The 23,240-nt window shown below is 45.8% G+C and overlaps 1 protein-coding gene across 4 annotated transcripts in view; it reads left to right on the top strand.

Annotated features, from left to right (window-relative positions):
* Positions 1-3,783: 3,783 nt before the first annotated feature.
* ube2h (ubiquitin-conjugating enzyme E2H (UBC8 homolog, yeast)) overlaps positions 3,784-23,240 on the top strand; it is a 33,652-nt gene continuing 14,195 nt past the window's right edge. For 2 of the 4 annotated variants that reach the window (XM_045721364.1, XM_045721362.1), the window contains exon 1: positions 3,784-4,061. In XM_045721364.1, the coding sequence (XP_045577320.1) occupies positions 4,009-4,061 (53 nt within the window). In that variant the 5' untranslated portion in view covers positions 3,784-4,008. 4 annotated transcript variants of the gene reach the window in all.

Here is a 23,240-nt window from a genome sequence, read left to right as displayed (position 1 = left end):
CTCTTCCCGGGCTGTCCTGTGGTTCCACACTGAGGTACTCAAGGTCAGCCCATTATCCATTACAGTGGCAGTGAAGAGTTGCATTGCAGGGTCCTCCCTGGTGGCCATTTTGTCTGCTCTCATTTAAAACCAGAGAACATGTGCAGTGTTTTCCTTCACATCTCAGAATCAGCCAAGCTTAGTACTAGTAATGCTACTCAGGTTGAGGCATAATATGTAGCCTATTAGTCTGACTTATACAACCAATGGTAATATATTAGAGAAAGCAGTTAGAGAAGAAAAACATGGCTGTTATGAGAGCAGCAGCTAACTGTGAGCTTGTCCTTGATACATCATAGCATTTATAGCCTTGGTCTTGCTCAGAAATAACTCCCTTGGTTAGGTCCCATCTGTATCCTATGTTGTTGCACAAGTTTCAAGCTATACTCTACTGTTTCTGTTTCTAAGAGGCAATTCAACTGTGGGAAAGATGGTAGAAATCCTTAACATGTATTATATTAAGGGATCCTGGAAAGGTACTAAGTGTGCAGCTAAAACAAACCTGTTGGCGACACTGTTTTGTGGCCTGGCTTCCCCTTCTAGTGTTGCTATGGGGGAAGAGAGGCCATAGAAATAGAATGATCCCATCAAGGAATGTTGACTTGAATGGGGATGTCCATTCTGGTCATTTTATTTAGAAGAGAGAGGCTGTGTCCTATGGACTGTCAATGTTAGCTATCTGGGGTCTGCCTTGCCAGTTGCCACCCAACATCTGTGCATTCACTGCTGGGGGAGAGAAGGGGAGTCAAAACAAATATGCCACATGATGGGGGTGAATCTGTCTGAACTGGAAGCAATCCCACAGAGAAGGACGTGTCCATGAAAATAATATATTCCTGAACTCGGAACCAAAATACATAACTTAAGATATTCAAGTTTTGTTGGATGAGGAATCTGACAAGCATGCCTTTTAGCTTTTTATTGCATCAACGATCAATGCAAGCTTTTATACTCAAACACATTTAATTAAGATCACTTAATTGGTCAATTACACACAAGGACTTACTGAAATTTGATTTCCACTTTTAACCCAACCCCTCCGAAAGACATACAGTACCAGGCAAAAGTTTGGACACACCTACTCATTCAAGGGTTTTTATTTATTTTTACCTTTTTCTACATTGTAGAATAATAGTGAAGACAAACTATGAAATAACACATATGGAATAATGTAGTAACTAAAAAGTGCTAAATCAAAATATATTTTGAGATTCTTCAAAGTAGCCACTCTTTGCCTTGACAGCTTTGTACACTCTTGGCATTCTCTCAACCAGCTTCATGAGGTAGTCACATGGAATGCTTTTCCAACGGTCTTGAAGCAGTTCCCACATGCTGAGCACTTGTTGGCTGCTTTTCCTTCACTCTGCAGTCCAACTCATCCCAAACCATCTCAATTGGGTTGAGATCGGGTGATTGTGGAGGCCAGGTCATCTGATGCAGCACTCCATCACTCTCCTTATTGGTCAAATAGCCCTTACACAGCCTGGTGGTGTGTTTGGGGTCATTGTCCTGTTGAAAAACAAATTATTGTCCCACTAAGCGCAAACCAGATGGGATGGTGTATTGCTGGTTAAGTGCCTTGAATTCTAAATAAATCACAGACAGTGTCACCAGCAAGTACCATCACACCACCTACTGTACATGCTTCATAGTGGGAACCACACATGTGGAGATCATCCGTTCACCTACTCTGCGTCTCACAAGAACACGGTGGTTGGAACCAAAAATCTCAAATTTGGACTCAAATTTCCACTGGTCGAATGTTCATTGCTTGTGTTTTTTGGCCCAAGCAAGTCTTCTTATTGGTGTCTTTTTAATAGTTGTTTCTTTGCAGCCATTTGACCATGAAGGACTGATTCTGACACAGTCTCCTCTTAACAGTTGATGTGTCTGTTACTTGAACTCTGTGAAGCATTTATTTGGGCTGCAATCGGTGGTGCAGTTAATTGCCGATTTCTGAGGCTGGTAACTAATGAACTTATCCTCTGCAGCGGTAGTAACTCTGGGTCTTCTTGTGGCGGTCCTCATGAGAGCCAGTTTCATAGCGCTTGATGGGTTTTGCAACTGCACTTGAAGAAACGTTCAAATTTCTTAATGTTCTGGATTGACTGACCTTCATGTCTTAAAATAATGTTGGACTGTCATTTCTCTTTGCTTATTTGAGCTGTTCTTGCCATAATATGGACCTGGCCTTTTAGCAAATAGGGCTATCTTCTGTATACCACCCCTGCCTTGTCACAACACAACTGATTGGCTCAAACGCATTAAGAAGGAAAGAAATTCCACAAATTAACTTTTAACAAGGCACACCTGTTAATTGAAATGCATTCCAGGTGACTACCTCATGAAGCTGGTTGAGAGAATGTGTGCAAAGCTGTCATCCATGCAAAAGGTGGTTACTTTTTTAGAATCTGAAATATAAAACATATTTTGATTTGTTTAACAATTTTTTTGGTTACTACATGATTTCATATATGTCATTTGGATGTATTCACTATTATTCTACAATGTAGAAAATAGTAAAAATTAAGAAAAACCCTTGAATGAGTAGGTGTGGCCAAACTTTTGACTGGTACTGTACATATACAGGTTTTGGAGAGGTGGCCTGTTGTGGGGGGTTAAGTGCCTTCCTCAAGGGCACAACGGATAGGATTTGATGCCAGCAACTCTCTGGTTGCTCCCCCTCACACACACTGAACTGGAGAAGCACAGTGATTAATGAGGCCCTCTGGTCTATTTTGGTATTTTCTTTTGCCTCTGCAGCGCCTTTGACCTTGCGATTGATGAGTAGGCTCTGTGTGTGTGGGGGGCTGGATTGGGGTTGCGGGTGGACTACACGATGTGCAGTTTGCACTGGGCTGTGGGGAAAGATATCCTGCTGTCCGACGGTACTTAATGGAATACTCCTTGTGAGGACGGTGTTGTGCCGAAAATCTCACCCCTGCCAGAATTCTACCCCCCTTCGAGTTCTTCATTGCTCGACTTGCTTGCTAGTTGAGATTTATGCTCTTCACTCCGTTGTCAGTTTAGCCTACATTTCACTGATCTTAGTAGCAGAAAGCATTTTTGTCTGCAGTTTTCGGTTTGGATATTTGTTTCAAGCGTATGTGGCGGTTCTAGCTTGTATGGCGCCCTGGGCGAACCCCCTTCAGCGCCCGCACCGGGGACGCCCTGTGCCGCTTCTGGCAAGATGTTGCCCGTACCTAAATCCGCTACTGATTTGTATTAGTCTATAAATTAATCTCTTTGACACAATTCGTCATCTCTCCCATGTCTTATTCGACTAATATTTTTGAAGGTGTAAGGATAATAATTCAGCCATAGAGGTTCTGAAATGTTTATTGCTTGCCAACATTTTACTCCCTCTATGTTTAATATAACACACATACATTCATTATTAATTTCGGTTGCCTATCCTGACATTAAGTTTGTTCTATAGAAAGTATTTGACTCTGATGTGTACCACAGAAAGTATTTGACTCTAGCCACAAAATTAAGGAAATTAGAAGGAGGAGGGAGGGGGGTGTTCTGGCAGGGGGAGAGAGACAATTCACAGGGAGTGCCATTACCACTTGTTAATTTTTTTTGTATTAAAGCAAACACCTTATTTTCATATTAAAATCTCAGTCTATAGTCAAAATAATAGCTTAGCTATGTGGCAGCTTGTCCATCAAACATTTTTACGTTGATAAATCTGTAAAGACTACTAACACAATTTTGCCATTTATGTTGACGTTTTTTGTCTCCTGTATATGACGCAATCGGCGGAGGAATAGCAGAAGCTTCAGGATAGTGAGAGCTCGGCAGCGAGAGAGAAGGGCTATACTTTGCTGCAGATAGAGTAGGAGACGTGGAAAGATTTCGTTATACGCATTTGCGACGAAAGCAAATGTCAACTTTGGGATAATACAGCTAGACGTTTGAGCTGCCATCACTTTACAACTTGGTGTTCTACAGTGGAATATAAAAATGTCGTCTCCAAGTCCGGGTAAAAGGCGAATGGATACTGACGTGGTGAAACTGTATCCTTTCAGAACATAAACAACAGAATAATTCTAGCTAGCTGCTAACGTTTTACACTAGTTAGCTAGCGATATTTTTTTCCATCTTGCTACAGATGGCTAGTAATGACAGCTGTTTGAAATGCATAGTTTGTATAATAAATTAATAGTATTGATTATTGCTCACGTTTAATGCCAATAACGTTAGCTAGCATTAGAAATACACATTTTAATAGACATAGTTAACGTTATAGTAGATAACTTGGCTTAGGTAGCTAGCTAACGTTACCTTGATGAATTGCATGCCACAGTTAGCTATGATGCCTAGCTAACGTTAGCTAATTAACCAGACCAGGCACAGAGACTGATAGAATGTGCTGTTGCCAAGTTTGTTGTTAATTACCTGCTAGTTAGCTTGTTTTAAAACCATTTAAAATGTTGTGAACAAGGAGTATAACGTTAATTTGTTTGTTTTTCAAACCAGCTAGGTGTATAAACAAAGCTCAGTATTTTTGACGTGGATACAGTAGCTAACAAGCCCATATAAAAAAAATGTTGGCCAGCTAGCTAGCTATCGTTATACAAACGGACATCCTGTTGTTTTGCTCGAGTTGACCTAGCTAGCTACCTTAACTTACCTAGTGGAAAATGCCATTTCAAGTTCACGTTTTTTTATATATTATGAACCGAAATGACGAACATTGAGTAAGACTCAAGTCCTAGCTTGCGGTCACTTAGGCTATTTGCTAAAGTACTTTTTATCCCATTTTCAGGTTGACTTATCACGCTTGTTTACATAACGCTACGACATGAAAACTGCTTTATTTCGACTATAGCTCTTCGAAGTATAGCTAGCTCTTTTGTCATTTCCATTAAAATATTAACAGCTTTGTCAATCACGAAAATACCAATGTGTTTATTTGATTAGCCGTTAAGTATGCTTAGCTAGGTAGCCAGAAATATTGGATTTGTATCTATCATAACATGCCTGCATTGCGGAATAGAATAGTTTGCAGAGAAGGTTATTCTCATATTCGATAACCACTAAAGAACCATTGGCAATTTTTTTTATTTTACCTTTATTTAACTAGGCAAGTTAGTTAAGAGAATTACGGCTTAACCATCTAGGTTTGTGGGGCTTCATGGACCTGCTGTGCGCTGTTTAATTCTTTACTTTTGCATTCAACAACAGCTCGAGAGTTCCCATTTCGTTATAGATCCTTTTCTGCCTTTAATACATATACTAAGAAAAGAACAAAGGCAACAGGACTCCCATTTACAAAACTGCTTTTTTTTAAAAGTTAATTTTCTTTATATTTGCCAAAGTGCAGTGCAAAGTTATTGAATAATATTCTAGGCCTATTGAAGTTCCTTGCCAGATTCAGGAGGAGTGGGGGGGAGAACAAGTTTTGTTTTTGTCCCCAGTGTGCCCTGCAGTGGAAGCGAGTTTAATCATTGGGTAGGTCTGTTACTACCCGGAAACCAGTAGCGGGTGGGACTAGGAACAGCTGATTGAGTGACCTCAGTTCTTGTTCAAATATGGGGTAGGAGGAGGGGGTTGGAGAAAACCACAAACAAGACTAAGCCCTTCCTCCGCTGAGAGTCACAAAAGCAAGTACTGCAGGGAAAAAGTTGTTGAACAAAGGCAGTTTTTCCCCCTGTTTTGAGTAGGGTGAAAATGCTTCTAGTCAATGCTTGCTGCTGAACCTTTTGTAGCTCTAGTTAAGCTTTTAGCCTACTTGTGCCTTTTTATTTTATCCTTGTGTGTGGTTGCAGGAGTTAAATGTGGTTAGTGGTCACTTCTATCGTTAGGCCTACTTTGCCGTTTTCAAACTAAATCCTCATTGAGTTCCATAGTTTTGAGTCATGCTGAATTCTGCCTGCCTGCTACTCACTGGCTTAGTTATTGTGCCGTCCTCCCTAAGGCATTTGTATAAGTGCTCCTTACTAGCAACCGCATTTGTTTCAGCTAGTTTTCGGCTCTTGTCTGTAGCCTGCATGAAAGCCATGACAGTGTATTGCGAGCACGCACGAGTGTAGTGCTGTGAAGTGAACCCCCACTGTCCTCTGAAGATCTCTCTGTGACGGGTCAGAGCAGGTTTACTCTTACTGGAAGCCACCTGCACAATCGCATACAAGGACCTGTGTGTGGGGTATATGTTCAAGACATAATGCTATTTGTGTGCATGCGTGGCACGCTTGTACAGACCTCCATCTAAGCTTGAGTTGTCCTTGTTTGTGTATTAGCGGGGTTGGGGTCAGGGAAACTGCGCAGCTGTTTTGTGTGGAGCGTGTCCCTGCAGTAGGTAGCACAGCACAGTCCTCTCTCTGTGCTCCACATCACCACAGCCTCCCCCATGTAATCAAAACCCGAAACTCACACCAGCTTTGGAGAGGGACTTCTTATGGGGCTGTCTGACGCTGAGAACGAACCACACGCTTAATTTGCTGCGGCAACAAGAGAGCTTAAAAATCTAGAGCAGGCTTAATAGGGACTTCATGTCAGAATGACCTGGCCATGTAGCATAGGGTTTGAAACTCTTCCTAAGTCAGAAAACAAAATGTGGATCTGCCTGTGATGTTGGCACCTACCTCCATAACATGGAATAGGTCAGGTCTGTCCTTCAGATTGAATGAAATAGTCCCAGTAGAGGTATGGAATGTCTTGTTACACTTCATGCTGCTGTAGGCGCACTCCCTCTTCTGTCTCCATCTCTTCTGTTTCTCTCTTCTGTCTCCCCCTCTTCTGTTTCTCTCCTTTTGCTCTTTATGTCTCCCTCTTGATCACTCACACCACATCAAAAGCTTGCTGTCTGAGTGGCAATGGATCTTGCATCAGTAATCCCCGCAACGTGAAATACCTATAATCTACTACGTAAATCCACTTCTATCTACTGTTATATAGGACTGCTATAGCTAACTTACACTGACTGCCTGAATATTTCCAGGTAAATGGTGACATACTGTACTGGTTGACCGGTATTTTTCATTCTCAGCATCTCGTCTAGTGGGAATAAGCCTAACCCTGTGTCCTCACTCCTCTTTCACCTGCCTGGGCAGTACTTCACTGGATAGGCATCTTTTCAACAACATGTAGGCTTTGCATTGATCTGTGAAGGTGCACTTGTGTAAGAAGTGGTGCTTGTGAGGATCTGAGAGTCTCATTATTCTGTAATTTACCTTGGCTGTTGAACTGGAAGCCCCCAGGACTTCACAACCAACTGAGTACAATGGGCTATTATCTTTATCACTGTCGCTATATGGAATGACTACAAACTATGGTTTAAAAGACTTGGAGAGAGTTCTTAAACACATGGCCAAAAATGTGAGCCATTGTTGGCTATTTCAGCTGTTAGAAGGAACATTTTTATATTTGAAGGTAGACACTTAGTATTGAGAATAGGTGTAGGCTACGCTTAGCCTAGTATTCCAAAGGTACAGTAGGCTTAACCCTAAGCACTGAAAGTGTAGAGCTGCCGCTTTCAAGGTGCGGGACTCTAACCCGGAAGCTTACAAGAAATCCTGCTATGCCCTGCGATGAACCATCAAACAGGCAACGCGTCAATACAGGGCTAAGATTGAATCGTACTACACCGTCTCCGACGCTCGACTTATGTGACAGGGCTTGCAAACTATTAGACTACAAAGGGAAGCACAGCCGCGAGCTGCCCAGTGACACGGGCCTTCCAGACGAGCTAAATCACTTCTATGCTCGCTTCGAGGCAAGCAACACTGAGGCATGCATGATAGCATCAGCTGTTCCGGACGACTTTGATCGCGCTCTCCGTAGCCGACATGAGTAAGACCTTTAAACAGGTCAACATACAGAAGGCTGTGGGGCCAGACGGATTACCAGGATGTGTGCTCCGGGCATGTGCTGACCAACTGGCAGGTGTCTTCACTGACATTTTCAACATGTCCCTGATTGAGTCTGTAATACCAACATGTTTCAAGCAGACCACCATAGTCCATGTGCCCAAGAACACAAAGGCAACCTGCCTAAATGACTACAGACCTGTAGCACTCACGTCCGTAGCCATGAAGTGCTTTGAAAGGTTGGTAATGGCTCACATCAACACCATTATCCCAGAAACCCTAGACCCACTCCAATTTGCATACTGCCCAAACAGATCCACAGATAACGCAATCTCTATTGCACTCCACACTGCCCTTTCCCACCTGGACAAAAGGAACACTTATATGAGAATGCTATTCATTGACTACAGCTCAGTGTTCAACACCATAGTACCCTCAAAGCTCATCACTAAGCTAAGGATCCTGGGACTAAACACCTCCCTCTGCAACTGGTTCCTGGACTTCCTGACGGGCCGCCTCCAGGTGGTAAGGGTAGGTAGCAACACATCTGCCACACTGATCCTCAACACTGGAGCTCCACAGGGGTGCGTGCTCAGTCCCCTCCTGCACTCCCTGTTCACCCACGACTGCAAAGCCAGGCACAACTCCAACGCCATCGTTAAATTTGCAGACGACACAACAGTGCCTGATCACCGACAACGACGAGACAGCCTATAGGGAGGAGGTCAGAGACCTGGCCGGGTGGTGCCAGAATAACAACCTGTCCCTCAACGTAACCAAGACTAAGGCGATGATTGTGGACTACAGGAAAAGGAGAATCGAGCACGCCCCCATTCTCGTCGATGGGGCTGTAGTGGAGCAGGTTGAGAGCTTCAAGTTCCATGGTGTCCACATCAACAACAAACTAGAATGGTCCAGACACACCAAGACAGTTGTGAAGAGGGCACGACAAAGCCTATTCCCACTCAGGAAACTAAAAAGATTTGGCATGGGTCCTGAGATCCTCAAAAGGTTCTACAGCTGCAACATCGAGAGCATCCTGACTGGTTGCATCACTGCCTGGTACGGCAATTGCTCGGCCTCTGACCGCAAGGCACTACAGAGGGTAGTGCGTACGGCCCAGTACATCACTGGGGCTAAGCTGCCTGCCATCCAGGACCTCTACACCAGGCGGTGTCAGAGGAAAGCCCTAAACATTTTCAAAGACCTCAGTCATAGACTGTTCTCTCTACTACCGCATGGCAAGCGGTACCGGAGTGCCAAGTCTAGGACAAAAAGGCTTCTCAACAGTTTTTACCCCCAAGCCATAAGACTCCTGAACAGGTAATCAAATGGCTACCCGGACTATTTGCATTGTGTACCACCCCTCTTTTTACGCTGCTGCTACTCTGTTTATCATAGTCACTTTAACTATACGTTCATGTACATACTACCTCATTTGGGCCAACCAGTGCTCCCGCACATTGGCTAACCGGGCTATCTGCATTGTGTCCTTCCTCCCACCAACCCTCTCTGTTCATCATATATGCATAGTCACTTTAACCATATCTACATGTACATGCTACCTCAATCAGCCTGACTAACCGGTGTCTGTATGTAGCCTCGCTACTGTATATAGCCTGTCTTTTTACTGTTGTTTTATTTCTTTACTTGCCTATCACCTTTTTTGCACTAATGGGTAGAGCCTTTAAGTAAGCATTTCTCTGTAAGGTTGTATTCGGCGCACGTGACAAACTTTGATTTGAAGTTGTACTCGCAGTCGCTACAAGGGAAGATAACTTTTCTGAAGGTGCCCTTAAACATGTAGGGAACTTCAATGTAGTCAGCTTCTTCCTTATGTCATTTTTTCTGATGTTGCGCATCTTGTTGTACTGAGTCAGTGACACATTTTCCTTACTTGAGAGTTAATCAGGATATGGATTTTATTATTATGGATATTCTTAAGCAGACATTGTTGTGTAAGGTTAAACCTCTCTCAGGCTGGGCTGGATAGGGCCTGAATCCCCACTGAAAGCCCATAATAAGTGTTTGGATAGTGGTTCTCTGAAGCATGTCGGACAGCCAGTGAATCTTCAGGGAGGCTGTGCTATGGGAGCCTGGGGGCTGTGTTTTCACATGCTTCGCTGGGCTGAGTTATCCGTCATCATTCCTGGAGTCGCCTGCCTCAAGGTCCGTCACTCAGCATCTTTTTGTGCGTGGGGGAAGGGGTCCATTGGGTGAGGTGTGCATGTGTTACATTGTGTCTTTGCTGAAGTGACCCCAGAAGTGAGGGAGCGAAGGGTTGGGCTGGCAGGAACGCTTCCCTTCTTGTTAGACTGTGTGTGTGTCCCACCACACACACACATCCCAAGCAATGAGTCAATCAGGCAGTCACTGAGTGGAATACCAGTCCTGGGCTTTAGCTGTCCCGGGTTTGGCCCAGTTGTGCCCCCTCGTCTGTGCCCCCTTTGTCTGCCCTTACAGGAACTGTGTGACCCCCCGTCCTACCCTCTGCTGCTGTGTCAGTCTATGTGATGCCACATTGAACAGGTCCTTCACTGCACGGCCCCTTTGTTACAGGCCTGCACTAACTAGATTGCTGGCACACTGTAGGGAAGGAGCCAGTGGTTTTGTGTGGTGACTGAGACAAGGAGAAAAGGCTCCTGTTGAATCAGTGGGGACAATGAGAAAGGCCTATTGGGTATAATAGTAAGTCATATTTACCCTGCTGTATTATTACATTTGTGAAGCTGTTTTACACTTTCAAACACTAGACCCACACAGCCTACCGTCTTGTTTTCGCATTGGTCAATATTTGTAACGGTCTTCGTTACGATTCGTAAATCTGTTTCAGGGTTCTATAGCAGGGGCCCAGACTTGAGTGACGGGCTGTGTTTTCCAGGGTCTTGGATCAGGGCGTCTGTGACAGTGGGAGATTTGAGGCCCTCTGTAATCCCACAGTGCTAACTGTAAAGGCTTCCTGCACGCATGGCTGAGTCGTCTCAGAAGAACAGATGGACTCAAGTTCCTGTCTTTGTCTCCCAACATTTGCTGCTGATGCTGTTGCTGCTGCTGCTGCGTGTACATGGCTTGTCCTGTCCAACGGTTTGAAACACTAGGTTACATGTTAATCATTCTCTGGAATAGTAATGTTACCTTATTACAGCCCGCTTCATAGCCCATCAGCTGGTTAAATAGAAGTGGAATGAGAGTGAAGTAAATGTGTACAGTAATCAGTCCTATCAACACTCCACTTCCCTGGACTGTATCTGGTGATGGGGATCTCTCTCTGTGGCTCTCCCTGGATCAGCTTACTAAAAGCAGCCCCTGTCGTGTGTTTTTGTGCCATGATTAATTTCACTCCCTTTCCAGTCTCCCGACAAAGGCTGCTGCTAGCTACAGCCGTATCCACCCCACAACAAGCTGCCAAAGACGTCTTCTCTCTGTCCACATCTCCTTTATTCTTAGCTACAGTGAGCAGCACTCTTTAAGCAATCGCCTAGCGTTTTGTTTTCTAAGCCCTCTCCATTCAAAGTAATGCAATCACAAGCCTGCCTGCTTATGGATGGATGCCTGGTTTGGTTGTTTGATCGTACGTGGCACAATGCTCTGTAAATAGATAGTTGATCTAGTGAGGAGGAGAGAGGCATGGAGTGCTCACTCAGGGAGGGAGTCATTATTACTGCAGTGGGGGGGATTTCACACCAGAGAGGAGACAAAGAGAGAGAGCTAGGCCCTGGAAAGTGCCTGTACCGTAGTGTAGCTCACTGATCTAGCTAGCTCTCTCTGTTCCAAGACATGACCCTGTGCTGTGGTAAACATGTTACGTTGTTGCAGAAGGTAGCTCCCTAAATGGCAGGTAATCCAAAGAAAGAAGACTAGTAGATTATTGCAGATAGAGCTGACATGATTGCTTATTCTACATGTCAAAGTGGCTTGTTTGTTCTACGTAACATATTTCTATCTGAATGTTCCACAACGCTGTGCGTGCCCCAGGACTGTTCTGTTTCTGTTAGTCAGTGTTGTTTCTGGGTCTCACAGGTTTAGCCTTTAGTGGTTTTGTAATGTAGTTCTGTCACAGGCAGCCCCACCCCAAGGGGTAGATGGTGGCACCAGGGACAGGGAGGTACTAACAAGGCCTCTATCACCAGGCTGGGTGTGTCTTTCTAGGCCTGGCTGCTAGAGAGCACCTGGGAAAGGCTGGTACAATTGGTCTAGCAGTCTCAAATCATATACGCTATGTAATTTCATCCAATAAAATGTGATGTATCACGATTCTATATTACGATTCAATACTGCAATTTAGTGATTTGATGTTCCAAACACATTGCTTACCATAGTAGGCTGTGTCTGCTGCAGAGGTTCAAGAGAGAACCATGAGATATTTGATTACAAATGTATGTATATTGCTGAAAACATGTTGCCAATTGGGCCTCTGGAGCAAAAGTAGGGGGGTCCACTTCTCCTTAATTACTCCATGTTGTTTTTAACCATATCCAGACGTGTGACCCGTCCAAAGTACAGTCTGTGACCATGTAGCATAGTAGAGTCTGACCAGTACATCTCCAGCACGTACCATAGTAGTCTGTGACCAGTACATCTCCAGCACGTACCATAGTAGAGTCTGTGACCAGTACATCTCCAGCACGTACCATAGTAGAGTCTGTGACCAGTACATCTCCAGCACGTACCATAGTAGAGTCTGTGACCAGTACATCTCCAGCACGTACCATAGTAGAGTCTGTGACCAGTACATCTCCAGCACGTACCATAGTAGAGTCTGTGACCAGTACATCTCCAGCACGTACCATAGTAGAGTCTGTGACCAGTACATCTCCAGCACGTACCATAGCAGCATTCTACTGCTTGTACTCCCTCACTCCCCATGCCTCAGTGGGGAAATGCAGTTGGTTATAGATGAGATTTAAATAGAATTGGAATGCCTGAGGCTAGATGACAAGTTAGTAAGATTGCTGTGTATTGTACAGTTAGTCTCAGGGCACAGAATTAAATAGACCATATTATGTGTCTCTGTCCCAGTGTTTTGAAGATGAGCTCTGTGAGATGCAAGGACCAGTGGAAGTAGGGAAATCAGTCCCTTAAATGTTGTTGAGCTTAACTTGTTGACTTCTATAGGTCGCTGTTGCTAGAGAAAGATGAATGGGCCTATACGTTACTGTAGGTCGCCATATTCAATTCACATCAAAACTAAGGAAGTTCACTGCCAGCCTTGGATGAAAACGTATCCAGGTATACACTAGCGTTCAAAAGTTGGGTCACTTAGAAATGTCATTGTTCTTGAAAGAAAAGCAATTTTTTTTGTCCATTTAAAATAACATCAAATTGATCAGAAATACAGTGTAGACATTGGTAATGTTGTTAAAACTGAAGATATCGTACAATGCTGTGTACTACTCCCTTCACAGAACAGCGCATCCCGGAGTCGCCTCTTCACTCTTGACGTTGAGGCTGGTGTTTTGCGGGTACTATTTAATGAAGCTGCCAGTTGAGGACTTGTGAGGTGCCTGTTTCTCAAACGAGACACTAAATGTACTTGTTCTCTTTCTCAGTTGTGCACCGGGGCCTCCCAGTCCTTTCTATTCTGGTTAGAGACAGTTTGCGCTGCTCTGTGAAGGGAGTAGTACACAGCGTTGTACCAGATCTTCCGTTTCTTGGCAATTTCTTGCATGGAATAGCCTTCATTTCCCAAAACAAGAATAGACTGACGAGTTTCAGAAGAAAGTTCTTTGTTTCTGGCCATTTTGAGCCTGTAATTGAACCCACAAATGCTGAAGCTCCAGATACTCAACTAGTCTGAAGATGGCCAGTATTATTTCTTCTTTAATCAGAACAACAGTTTTCAGCTGTGCTAACCCTTTTGCAATTATGTTTTCTAATGTTCAATTAGCCTTTAAAAATGATAAACTTGGATTAGCTAACACAACGTGCCATTGGAACACAGGAGTGATGGTTGCTGATAATGGTCCTCTGTACGCCTATGTAGATATTCCATAAAAAAGTCAGCCGTTTCCAGCTACAATAGTCATTTACACCATTAACAATGTCTATATTGTATTTCTGATCAATTTGATGTGATTTTAATGGACAAAACATTTGCTTTTCAAAAACAAGGACATTTCTAAATGACCCCAAACTTTTGAACAGTAGTGTCTATTTGGGATTTGTACAAGAGAAATCAAAGTGTGCCTGACCATCTGGTCATGTAAAACCCCCTGTACTGTAGAAAATAGTATCTGTGGAGAGATGCTGTCATACCCTGTCCTTCAGATGAATAGACATGTTTCTCCTCAGTCTTTCCCATTTTATTTGACTCCGGTGTTGGTTTTAGACGGTTTTCTTTTGGATTAGATGTTGCTGCTCCTTTTCAATACTGAATTAGGAGGAAATGGAGAACAACTAAGTGGCAACTTGGTTTATTCTGGGCCAAAAGCTATACGATCATCCAAGTTCCAATTTAGGCTTGGGGTTACTGAATGGGTGGTGGGAAGCCCTAGGCTGTGTCCCAAATCTCACTGTATTCCCTACATAGTGCACTACTTGTAACACGAGCCCCATGGGATGCAGCCCTAGGCTAAGAGACTGGCGTTGTCCTGTACAACAGGGCTCCTGTTGAGAAGCCCCAGAGCAGTATTGGAGGAGTGTTGGGACAGTGAGTAAAAGTCGACACGAAACCGTTCCCTGAGGCGAGGGCCGGAAAGGGAAGTGGGAACAGCTGGTGGAAGGCTGCAGCAGTCCCACTCCCTCCTACCGTGGCACCCCACCTGCATTCACTTATCACTGTAGACCAGGGAGTGGAGGAGGGAGGACGACGACAACACCTAGCACTTCAATGATATGGCCTTTTCACAGCCTGATTTCCAAGTTTGCTACATTGACATTGCTTAGGCTAATTACTTTGCTGTTCTTAAAGCAAAAGTCTCAATAACTGGTCTTTAACTTTCATGTTTTTTGTGATTCATTCAAGACATCCTGTCCTTTTCTTTTATTCCACCTTTATTTAACCAGGTAGGCTAGTTGAACAAGTTCTCACTTGTAACTACGACCTGGCCAAGATAAAGCAAAGCAGTTCAACACATACAACAACAACAACAACAACAGAGTTACACATGGAATAAACAAACTTATAGTCAATAATACAGTAGAAAAGTATATACAGTATGTGCAAATGAGGTAGGATAAGGGAGTTAAGGCAATACATAGGCCATGGTGGCGAAGTAATTACAATATAGCAATTGAACACTGGAATGGTAGATGTGCAGAAGATGAATGTGCAAGTAGTGCAGAAGATGAATGTGCAAGTAGAGATACTGTGGTGCAAAGTAGCAAGATGGTTAAAAAAATACAGTATGGGGATGAGGTGGTTGGATGGGCTATGCACAGGTGCAGTGATCTGTGAGCTGCTCTGACAGCTGGTGCTTAAAGCTAGTGAGGGAGATATGAGTCTCCAGCTTAAGTGATTTTTGCAGTTCATTCCAGTCATTGACAGCAGAAAACTGGAAGGAAAGGCGGCCAAAGGAAGAATTGGCTTTGGGGATGACCAGTGAGATATTCCTGCTGGAGCGCGTGCTACGGGTGGGTGTGGCTATGGTGATCAGTGAGCTAAGGTGGGGCTTTATCTAGCAGAGACTTGTAGATAACCTGGAGCCAGTGGGTCTCTAAGTGTTGATGAAAGTAAAATGGCTGACTTGGTGGCTCCTCAGGAGTTTGGCTATGCTACCACCCTTGAAGCCTGTGAAGGCACAAGGCCTATATACTCCAGAGGCTGCTAGCTATATGCTATATACTCCAGAGGCTGCTAGCTATATGCTATATACTCCAGAGGCTGCTAGCTATATGCTATATACCCCAGAGGCTGCTAGCTATATGCTATATACCCCAGAGGCTGCTAGCTATATGCTATATACCCCAGAGGCTGCTAGCTATATGCTATATACCCCAGAGGCTGCTAGCTATATGCTATATACCCCAGAGGCTGCTAGCTATATGCTATATACCCCAGAGGCTGCTAGCTATATGCTATATACCCCAAAGGCTGCTAGCTATATGCTATATACTCCAGAGGCTGCTAGCTCTGTGAACCCAGCTCTGTCAGTGCAGGCTAATGCTTGGCTAACTCTCTGGTTAACAGCTGCAGTCGTGTCCGTGCTTTCATAAGGAGTTAATGAGCAATAAGGGGGATGAAGTGATAGATAAGGGTGGGGGGAGAGAGAGGAGCAGGTCACTGGAGTTTCCTGGCAGTGTACTATGGGGAGTTTTAGTTTGGCGGCGAGCAGATTTAATCACGCTCGGAGCGGCCCTACTTTTCCTCATGTTGCCGTGGCCTCGGTCGAGGACTGTTGCCATGCTACTCTGGCAGCCTGTTTTGTGTTCCTAGACTCAGTGTAGTGAGGTCACTCACAGTAATCCTGCTTGGCATTGGCACATGGCAAAACTTTCTCTGTCTGTCTCGCTCTCTCTATAATGCCCTATGTCAGAGAGTGGACCCGTCATGTGAGAAAGGACAGCATTGTTGTTGGCTTATTTTTGTGGAGTTCAGCACTCTGTCCTTATAGTGGCGGTGCTTTTTTGATCTTGCGTTTTTCTCTAGTTCTTTCTCTCTGTCTTCCTCCTCACCCTTAACTACTTTTTTTCCTGCCTTTCAAGGCCTTTGATTGCACATGGGGCCCAGAGAGAGAGTGGGTGTGTACGTGCCTGTGTTCAGAAGCACTATTCACCAGTGAACGTTGGTGAAAGGTGGCGGTGCACATCTGAGAAGGGCATCTGAGTTCACCCTTTCAAATAGTCATTTGCTCTATCCTGCCTGGAGTGCAAGATGGGAAGGTTTTTCTGTTTTGGGTCTATTCTCTTGGTCCTTTAAGCCAGACAAGCTGAATCAAGCACAAAGAATGTAGGTAATCCATGTAGGCAGGTAATCAGGGGGTAATTAATGAGCTGACCATGGCATGGGTAGTTGGTAAATATTTGTCCTGCCGCATAAGGCCGGTGTAAAGTGGTTCCGTGTTCCAAATGGCACCCTATTCCCTACATAGTGCACTACTTTTCACCAGAGCTCTACTGGAGCCCTATTCCCTACATAGTGCACTACTTTTCACCAGAGCTCTACTGGAGCCCTATTCCCTACATAGTGCACTACTTTTCACCAGAGCTCTACTGGAGCCCTATTCCCTACATAGTGTGCTACCTTTCACCAGAGCCCTTTGGAGCCCTATTCCCTACATAGTGTGCTACCTTTCACCAGAGCCCTTTGGAGCCCTGGCATTAATGGATGGAGGAGTATGCTGCCTGCCAGCCCTTGGCCTCTGCTCTCTCAGCACCTTTATGGTTCATCATCCTCTTCTCACTCACACACAGTGACATCACTGTAGCCATCGGCCCTGCAGTGTGCTGTGATGTCATTTGGATTTGTTATGATCACCAGATCTGCCGTGAGGCTAGGTCAGCATTCACCAGGCTGAGCGCGCCATCTCTCTCTCTCTTTTAAATATCTTGGCAGCAAGAATTTGGAAGTGGGCCTGATATGCTCCACAGATAGAAACAGAATGGGACAGCCATCTTTCTGTTGTCTGTTTATGTTGGTGGGAGTTGGATCAGGAGATGTTCTTGTCTGGTCTGCATTCCTCTTGACGAGAGCTGACTTCACCTCAGTGTTCAGCCAATGTCGTGTCAGGTCTCTGAATAACTTCCCCATTACTTTTCTTTCTAAAGTGGGAAACGTTTGAGTGGTTACACCACGTTACAGCACATAGCCATTTATGATAATTATCGTGTTTGTTTTCAGTCTTTTTACTCCGGGGATATTTTTACTCTGGGTGGGTCAGAGAGGGACGGTAGTATTGGTCAGAATGGCCTGAGGGGCTAGGCCCTTAGGCAAGACGTGATGTCTAGACCAGACCAAACCAAACCAGTGTTGGTGAGTGTCCAAACAGAATCCATTAAAAAACATGTCTGTTGTCTCACAGGGAAGCCGATTGATTGGGCCCCTGAGGTATTAGATTATGTGTTTGCGTAACGGGATATTGACTAATGACCCTCCACAGATTATGACTAAATCTATACATATCCCAGGTGGGGGGATGGAGGGGTGCTTAGTGACGAGATGGGAGGAAACAGGAGGGATGAAAGGAAGGAGAGGGTGAGTTAGCGACTGCTTCTCCTGTGTCATCATAATGACATATGTCAAACTGGAGTTAGTGGAAGTTGGTATGGAATTGTTAGCACATTGCGGTAGGGTTTGAGAGGCAAGGTAAACCTGCTTATCCCATCTCCCTCTGTTTTAGTAGCTGTCAGGCTGGACAGCCAACTGTCTTCTGCTGCATCTTCTCACATCGTCCGTCAGTCAGTGTAACAGCTGGAGTTTAGGCAGGTTAGTAGCCCAACACCCTCATAACACCTGAGCTGCCCTCACATCACTGTGTGTGGAGTTGACAATGACATGGTTTTATTTTCTGGGCAGGAAGAAGGAATAAACTGCTACACAGCTTCCTGGGCTGTCTCAATAAAAAAAAAACAGTGGGATATGATCGTAAAACTGTCACTAAATCATGATGGACGGTGAGACCATTGACATGAATCCATCGGCGGACGGGTTCGTTCACAGGCCACCGGGTATGGAGGCAGAGAGAGAGTGTGTGTTTCTTGCTGTGTGAATGTATTTTTTTGTTTGTGTGCATGCTGGTTTCGTGTGTGTGTTTTGTGTTCATGTCTTGCTGTCATGTGTGTGTGTGTGTGTGTGTGTGTGTGTGTGTGTGTGACAAGGACAGTAGGTTCTCTGCCACGTGTCATTGGGCCAGGCAGGGCTAGTGATGGCAGGTCTAGTGATGGCAGGTCTAGTGATGGCAGGGCTAGTGATGGCAGGCTGGCTCTGCTCTGTAGGAGATGTAGCTCTATCACCTGTTTAGTGGCAGTGCTCAATATGCCCAGTGTCAGTTAGTCTGTGAGGTGACTGCTGGTCACTACTGCTGACTCCCCTTCTCCTCCCTACCCTCCAACACATCCCTTTCCCATCCTCTCCTAGTAAACACACTAGTAATTCCCTACTGCTGACTCCCCTTCTCCTCCCTACCCTCCAACACATCCCTTTCCCATCCTCTCCTAGTAAACACACTAGTAATTCCCTACTGCTGACTCCCCTTCTCCTCCCTACCCTCCAACACATCCCTTTCCCATCCTCTCCTAGTAAACACACTAGTAATTCCCTACTGCTGACTCCCCTTCTCCTCCCTACCCTCCAACACATCCCTTTCCCATCCTCTCCTAGTAAACACACTAGTAATTCCCTACTGATAGATTCCCCTGACATGAAGGCTGGATAAACATAGAGATAAAGCCAAAGAGTAGGCCCAAGCTTTTTGATAAAACAACCATTTTGATCCCTTGTCTTGAACTGTGTTCAGACAGACTCCTATAGACAGGTACAGCACATGAAGGGTTTGTTTTGTCAATAGTGTGTACTCATAAGTGTGTACATTGTGTCCTCGTTAAGGGATAAGTACTAGGCTGACATGCTGTTCAGACCGCACATGCACCATCGCTCACATGTTGATTTTGTCCACCCACACCACACGCGATCAGGACACGCATGTTGACATATCAAAAACTCTGAATCAACGATATTAATTTGGGGACAAGTCCAAAAGCATTAAAAATGTATAGTAATTTAGCTAGCTAGCTAGCTTGCTGTTGCTAGCTAATTTGTCCTGGGATATAAACATTGGGCTGTTATTTTACCTGAAAAGGTCCTCTACTCTGACAATTAAGTCACAGATAAAAGGGTCAACCGAGTCCTTTCTAGTAATCTCTCGTCCTTCAAGCTTCTTCTTTGGACTTTATATGACTGTTGGCAACCAACTTTAAGGTGCATTACCACTACCGACTGGAGTATGAACTTCAGCTCATCTTTCAATCACCCAGCCTCTCGAGTGGTGCAGTGGTCTAAGGCACTGCATCACAGTGCTAGCTGTGCCATTAGAGAGGCTGGCTTCCGGGTTAAGTGGGCATTGTGTCAAGAAGCAGTGCAGCTTGGTTGTGTTGTGTTTCGGAGGACGCACGGCTCTAGACCTTCACCTCTCCCGTGTCCGTACGGGAGTTGATGAGACAAGACTGTAACTAGACTGATACCACGAAATTGGGGAGATAAAGGGGTAAAATAAATATATATTTAGATATTTCTTCTAATTCTTTCAAACACCCACGTGGGTATGTGCTCCTAAAAACCAATGAGATGGCACGTGGGTATATGCTGCTCAAAAAAACTACGAGGAGATGGGAGAGGCGGGACAAACAAAAGCAAGTTCTATTTTAGCGCCTGGCTACGCAGACACGCATGAGCAGTGTGGCTGCAATGATTGAGTAACATGTATGTGTAGATGTATTTTGTGACGTGAGCGACGTGGTCTGCTGACTGGCTGCGGTTTCCTTTAACTTCATCAAATCAACTGATGTCTGTGTTGTATTAGACTCTGTCAAAGCCTTGTTTTGAAATTGTGATCCAAAATGGCTATCGGTTGCTACCCAACACAATACTTCCTTTCTGAGAGCAACACTTCTTGTGATATGCTGGGGACTCACTCAATCTGCCCTTGCATGTTCTGCAGAGCTTAAAATAACCTTGAGTTTGCTTTAACCCTTTGGGGGTGGGTCACTACTCCACTAATGGGATCCCAGCCTACTCTGTCAGGATCCACAGCCAGCTGCTGCTGTGTGTCAGAACATGATGGCTCTCTCTGTTTGAATCACTCTCTCTCTTTTTCTCCCTCTTCCTTTCTCTTTTGCTGCTTTTCTCTTCTCTAGCCCCCGCTCTCACTTCTCTAGCCCCCTCGCTCTCACTTCTCTAGCCCCCTCGCTCTCACTTCTCTAGCCCCCTCGCTCTCACTTCTCTAGCCCCCTCGCTCTCACTTCTCTAGCCCCCTCGCTCTCACTACTCTAGCCCCCTCGCTCTCACTACTCTAGCCCCCTCGCTCTCACTACTCTAGCCCCCTCGCTCTCACTTCTCTAGCCCCCTCGCTCTCACTTCTCTAGCATTCTCCCCCCCTCAGCCAGCAGTGGGTAATCTCTCTGTGATGAATCTAGCTCTAATGTACTAGAGTGGGATGTAGACTAAAATCTCTGGATGATGTGAGATGGGATAACATGACCCCATGCTGTACTGAGTGGTAACGAGAGATGGGGGATAACATGACCCCATGCTGTACTGAGTGGTAACGGGAGATGGGGGGGGATAACATGACCCCATGCTGTACTGAGTGGTAACGAGAGATGGGGGATACCATGACCCCATGCTGTACTGAGTGTTAACGGGAGATGGGGGGGGGGGGAGGATAACATGACCCCATGCTGTACTGAGTGGTAACGGGAGATGGGGGATAACATGACCCCATGCTGTACTGAGTGTTAACGGGAGATGGGGGGGGATAACATGACCCCATGCTGTACTGAGTGGTAACGGGAGATGGGGGATAACATGACCCCATGCTGTACTGAGTGGTAACGGGAGATGGGGGATAACATGACCCCATGCTGTACTGAGTGGTAACGGGAGATGGGGGGATAACATGACCCCATGCTGTACTGAGTGGTAACGGGAGATGGGGGATAACATGACCCCATGCTGTACTGAGTGGTAACGGGAGATGGGGGGGGATAACATGACCCCATGCTGTACTGAGTGGTAACGGGAGATGGGGGATAACATGACCCCATGCTGTACTGAGTGGTAACGAGAGATGGGGGGGGGAGGATAACATGACCCCATGCTGTACTGAGTGGTAACGGGAGATGGGGGGGATAACATGACCCCATGCTGTACTGAGTGGTAACGGGAGATGGGGGATAACATGACCCCATGCTGTACTGAGTGGTAACGGGAGATGGGGGATAACATGACCCCATGCTGTACTGAGTGGTAACGGGAGATGGGGGATAACATGACCCCATGCTGTACTGAGTGGTAACGGGAGATGGGGGGGGGGATAACATGACCCCATGCTGTACTGAGTGGTAACGAGAGATGGGGGATAACATGACCCCATGCTGTACTGAGTGGTAACGGGAGATGGGGGATAACATGACCCCATGCTGTACTGAGTGGTAACGGGAGATGGGGGGGGAGGATAACATGACCCCATGCTGTACTGAGTGGTAACGGGAGATGGGGGGATAACATGACCCCATGCTGTACTGAGTGTTAACAGGAGATGGGGGGGGGATAACATGACCCCATGCTGTACTGAGTGGTAACGGGAGATGGGGGGGGGGGATAACATGACCCCATGCTGTACTGAGTGGTAACGGGAGATGGGGGATAACATGACCCCATGCTGTACTGAGTGGTAACGGGAGATGGGGGATAACATGACCCCATGCTGTACTGAGTGGTAACGGGAGATGGGGGGGATAACATGACCCCATGCTGTACTGAGTGGTAACGGGAGATGGGGGATAACATGACCCCATGCTGTACTGAGTGGTAACGGGAGATGGGGGGATAACATGACCCCATGCTGTACTGAGTGGTAACGGGAGATGGGGGATAACATGACCCCATGCTGTACTGAGTGGTAACGGGAGATGGGGGGGATAACATGACCCCATGCTGTACTGAGTGGTAACGGGAGATGGGGGGGGATAACATGACCCCATGCTGTACTGAGTGGTAACGGGAGATGGGGGATAACATGACCCCATGCTGTACTGAGTGGTAACGGGAGATGGGGGGATAACATGACCCCATGCTGTACTGAGTGGTAACGGGAGATGGGGGATAACATGACCCCATGCTGTACTGAGTGGTAACGGGAGATGGGGGATAACATGACCCCATGCTGTACTGAGTGGTAACGGGAGATGGGGGGGATAACATGACCCCATGCTGTACTGAGTGGTAACGGGAGATGGGGGATAACATGACCCCATGCTGTACTGAGTGGTAACGGGAGATGGGGGGGGGGGGGATAACATGACCCCATGCTGTACTGAGTGGTAACGGGAGATGGGGGGGGATAACATGACCCCATGCTGTACTGAGTGGTAACGAGAGATGGGGGATAACATGACCCCATGCTGTACTGAGTGGTAACGAGAGATGGGGGGGGGAGGATACCATGACCCCATGCTGTACTGAGTGGTAACGAGAGATGGGGGGGGGAGGATAACATGACCCCATGCTGTACTGAGTGGTAACGAGAGATGGGGGGGGGGAGGATAACATGACCCCATGCTGTACTGAGTGGTAACGGGAGATGGGGGGGGATAACATGACCCCATGCTGTACTGAGTGGTAACGGGAGATGGGGGGGATAACATGACCCCATGCTGTACTGAGTGGTAACGGGAGATGGGGGATAACATGACCCCATGCTGTACTGAGTGGTAACGGGAGATGGGGGA

This window comes from Salmo salar, chromosome ssa07 (assembly GCF_905237065.1).
Source record: "Salmo salar chromosome ssa07, Ssal_v3.1, whole genome shotgun sequence".
Classification (NCBI taxonomy): domain Eukaryota; kingdom Metazoa; phylum Chordata; class Actinopteri; order Salmoniformes; family Salmonidae; genus Salmo; species Salmo salar.
Note: the sequence above shows the minus strand (reverse complement) of the source record. Positions and strands in the feature narration are given on the sequence as shown.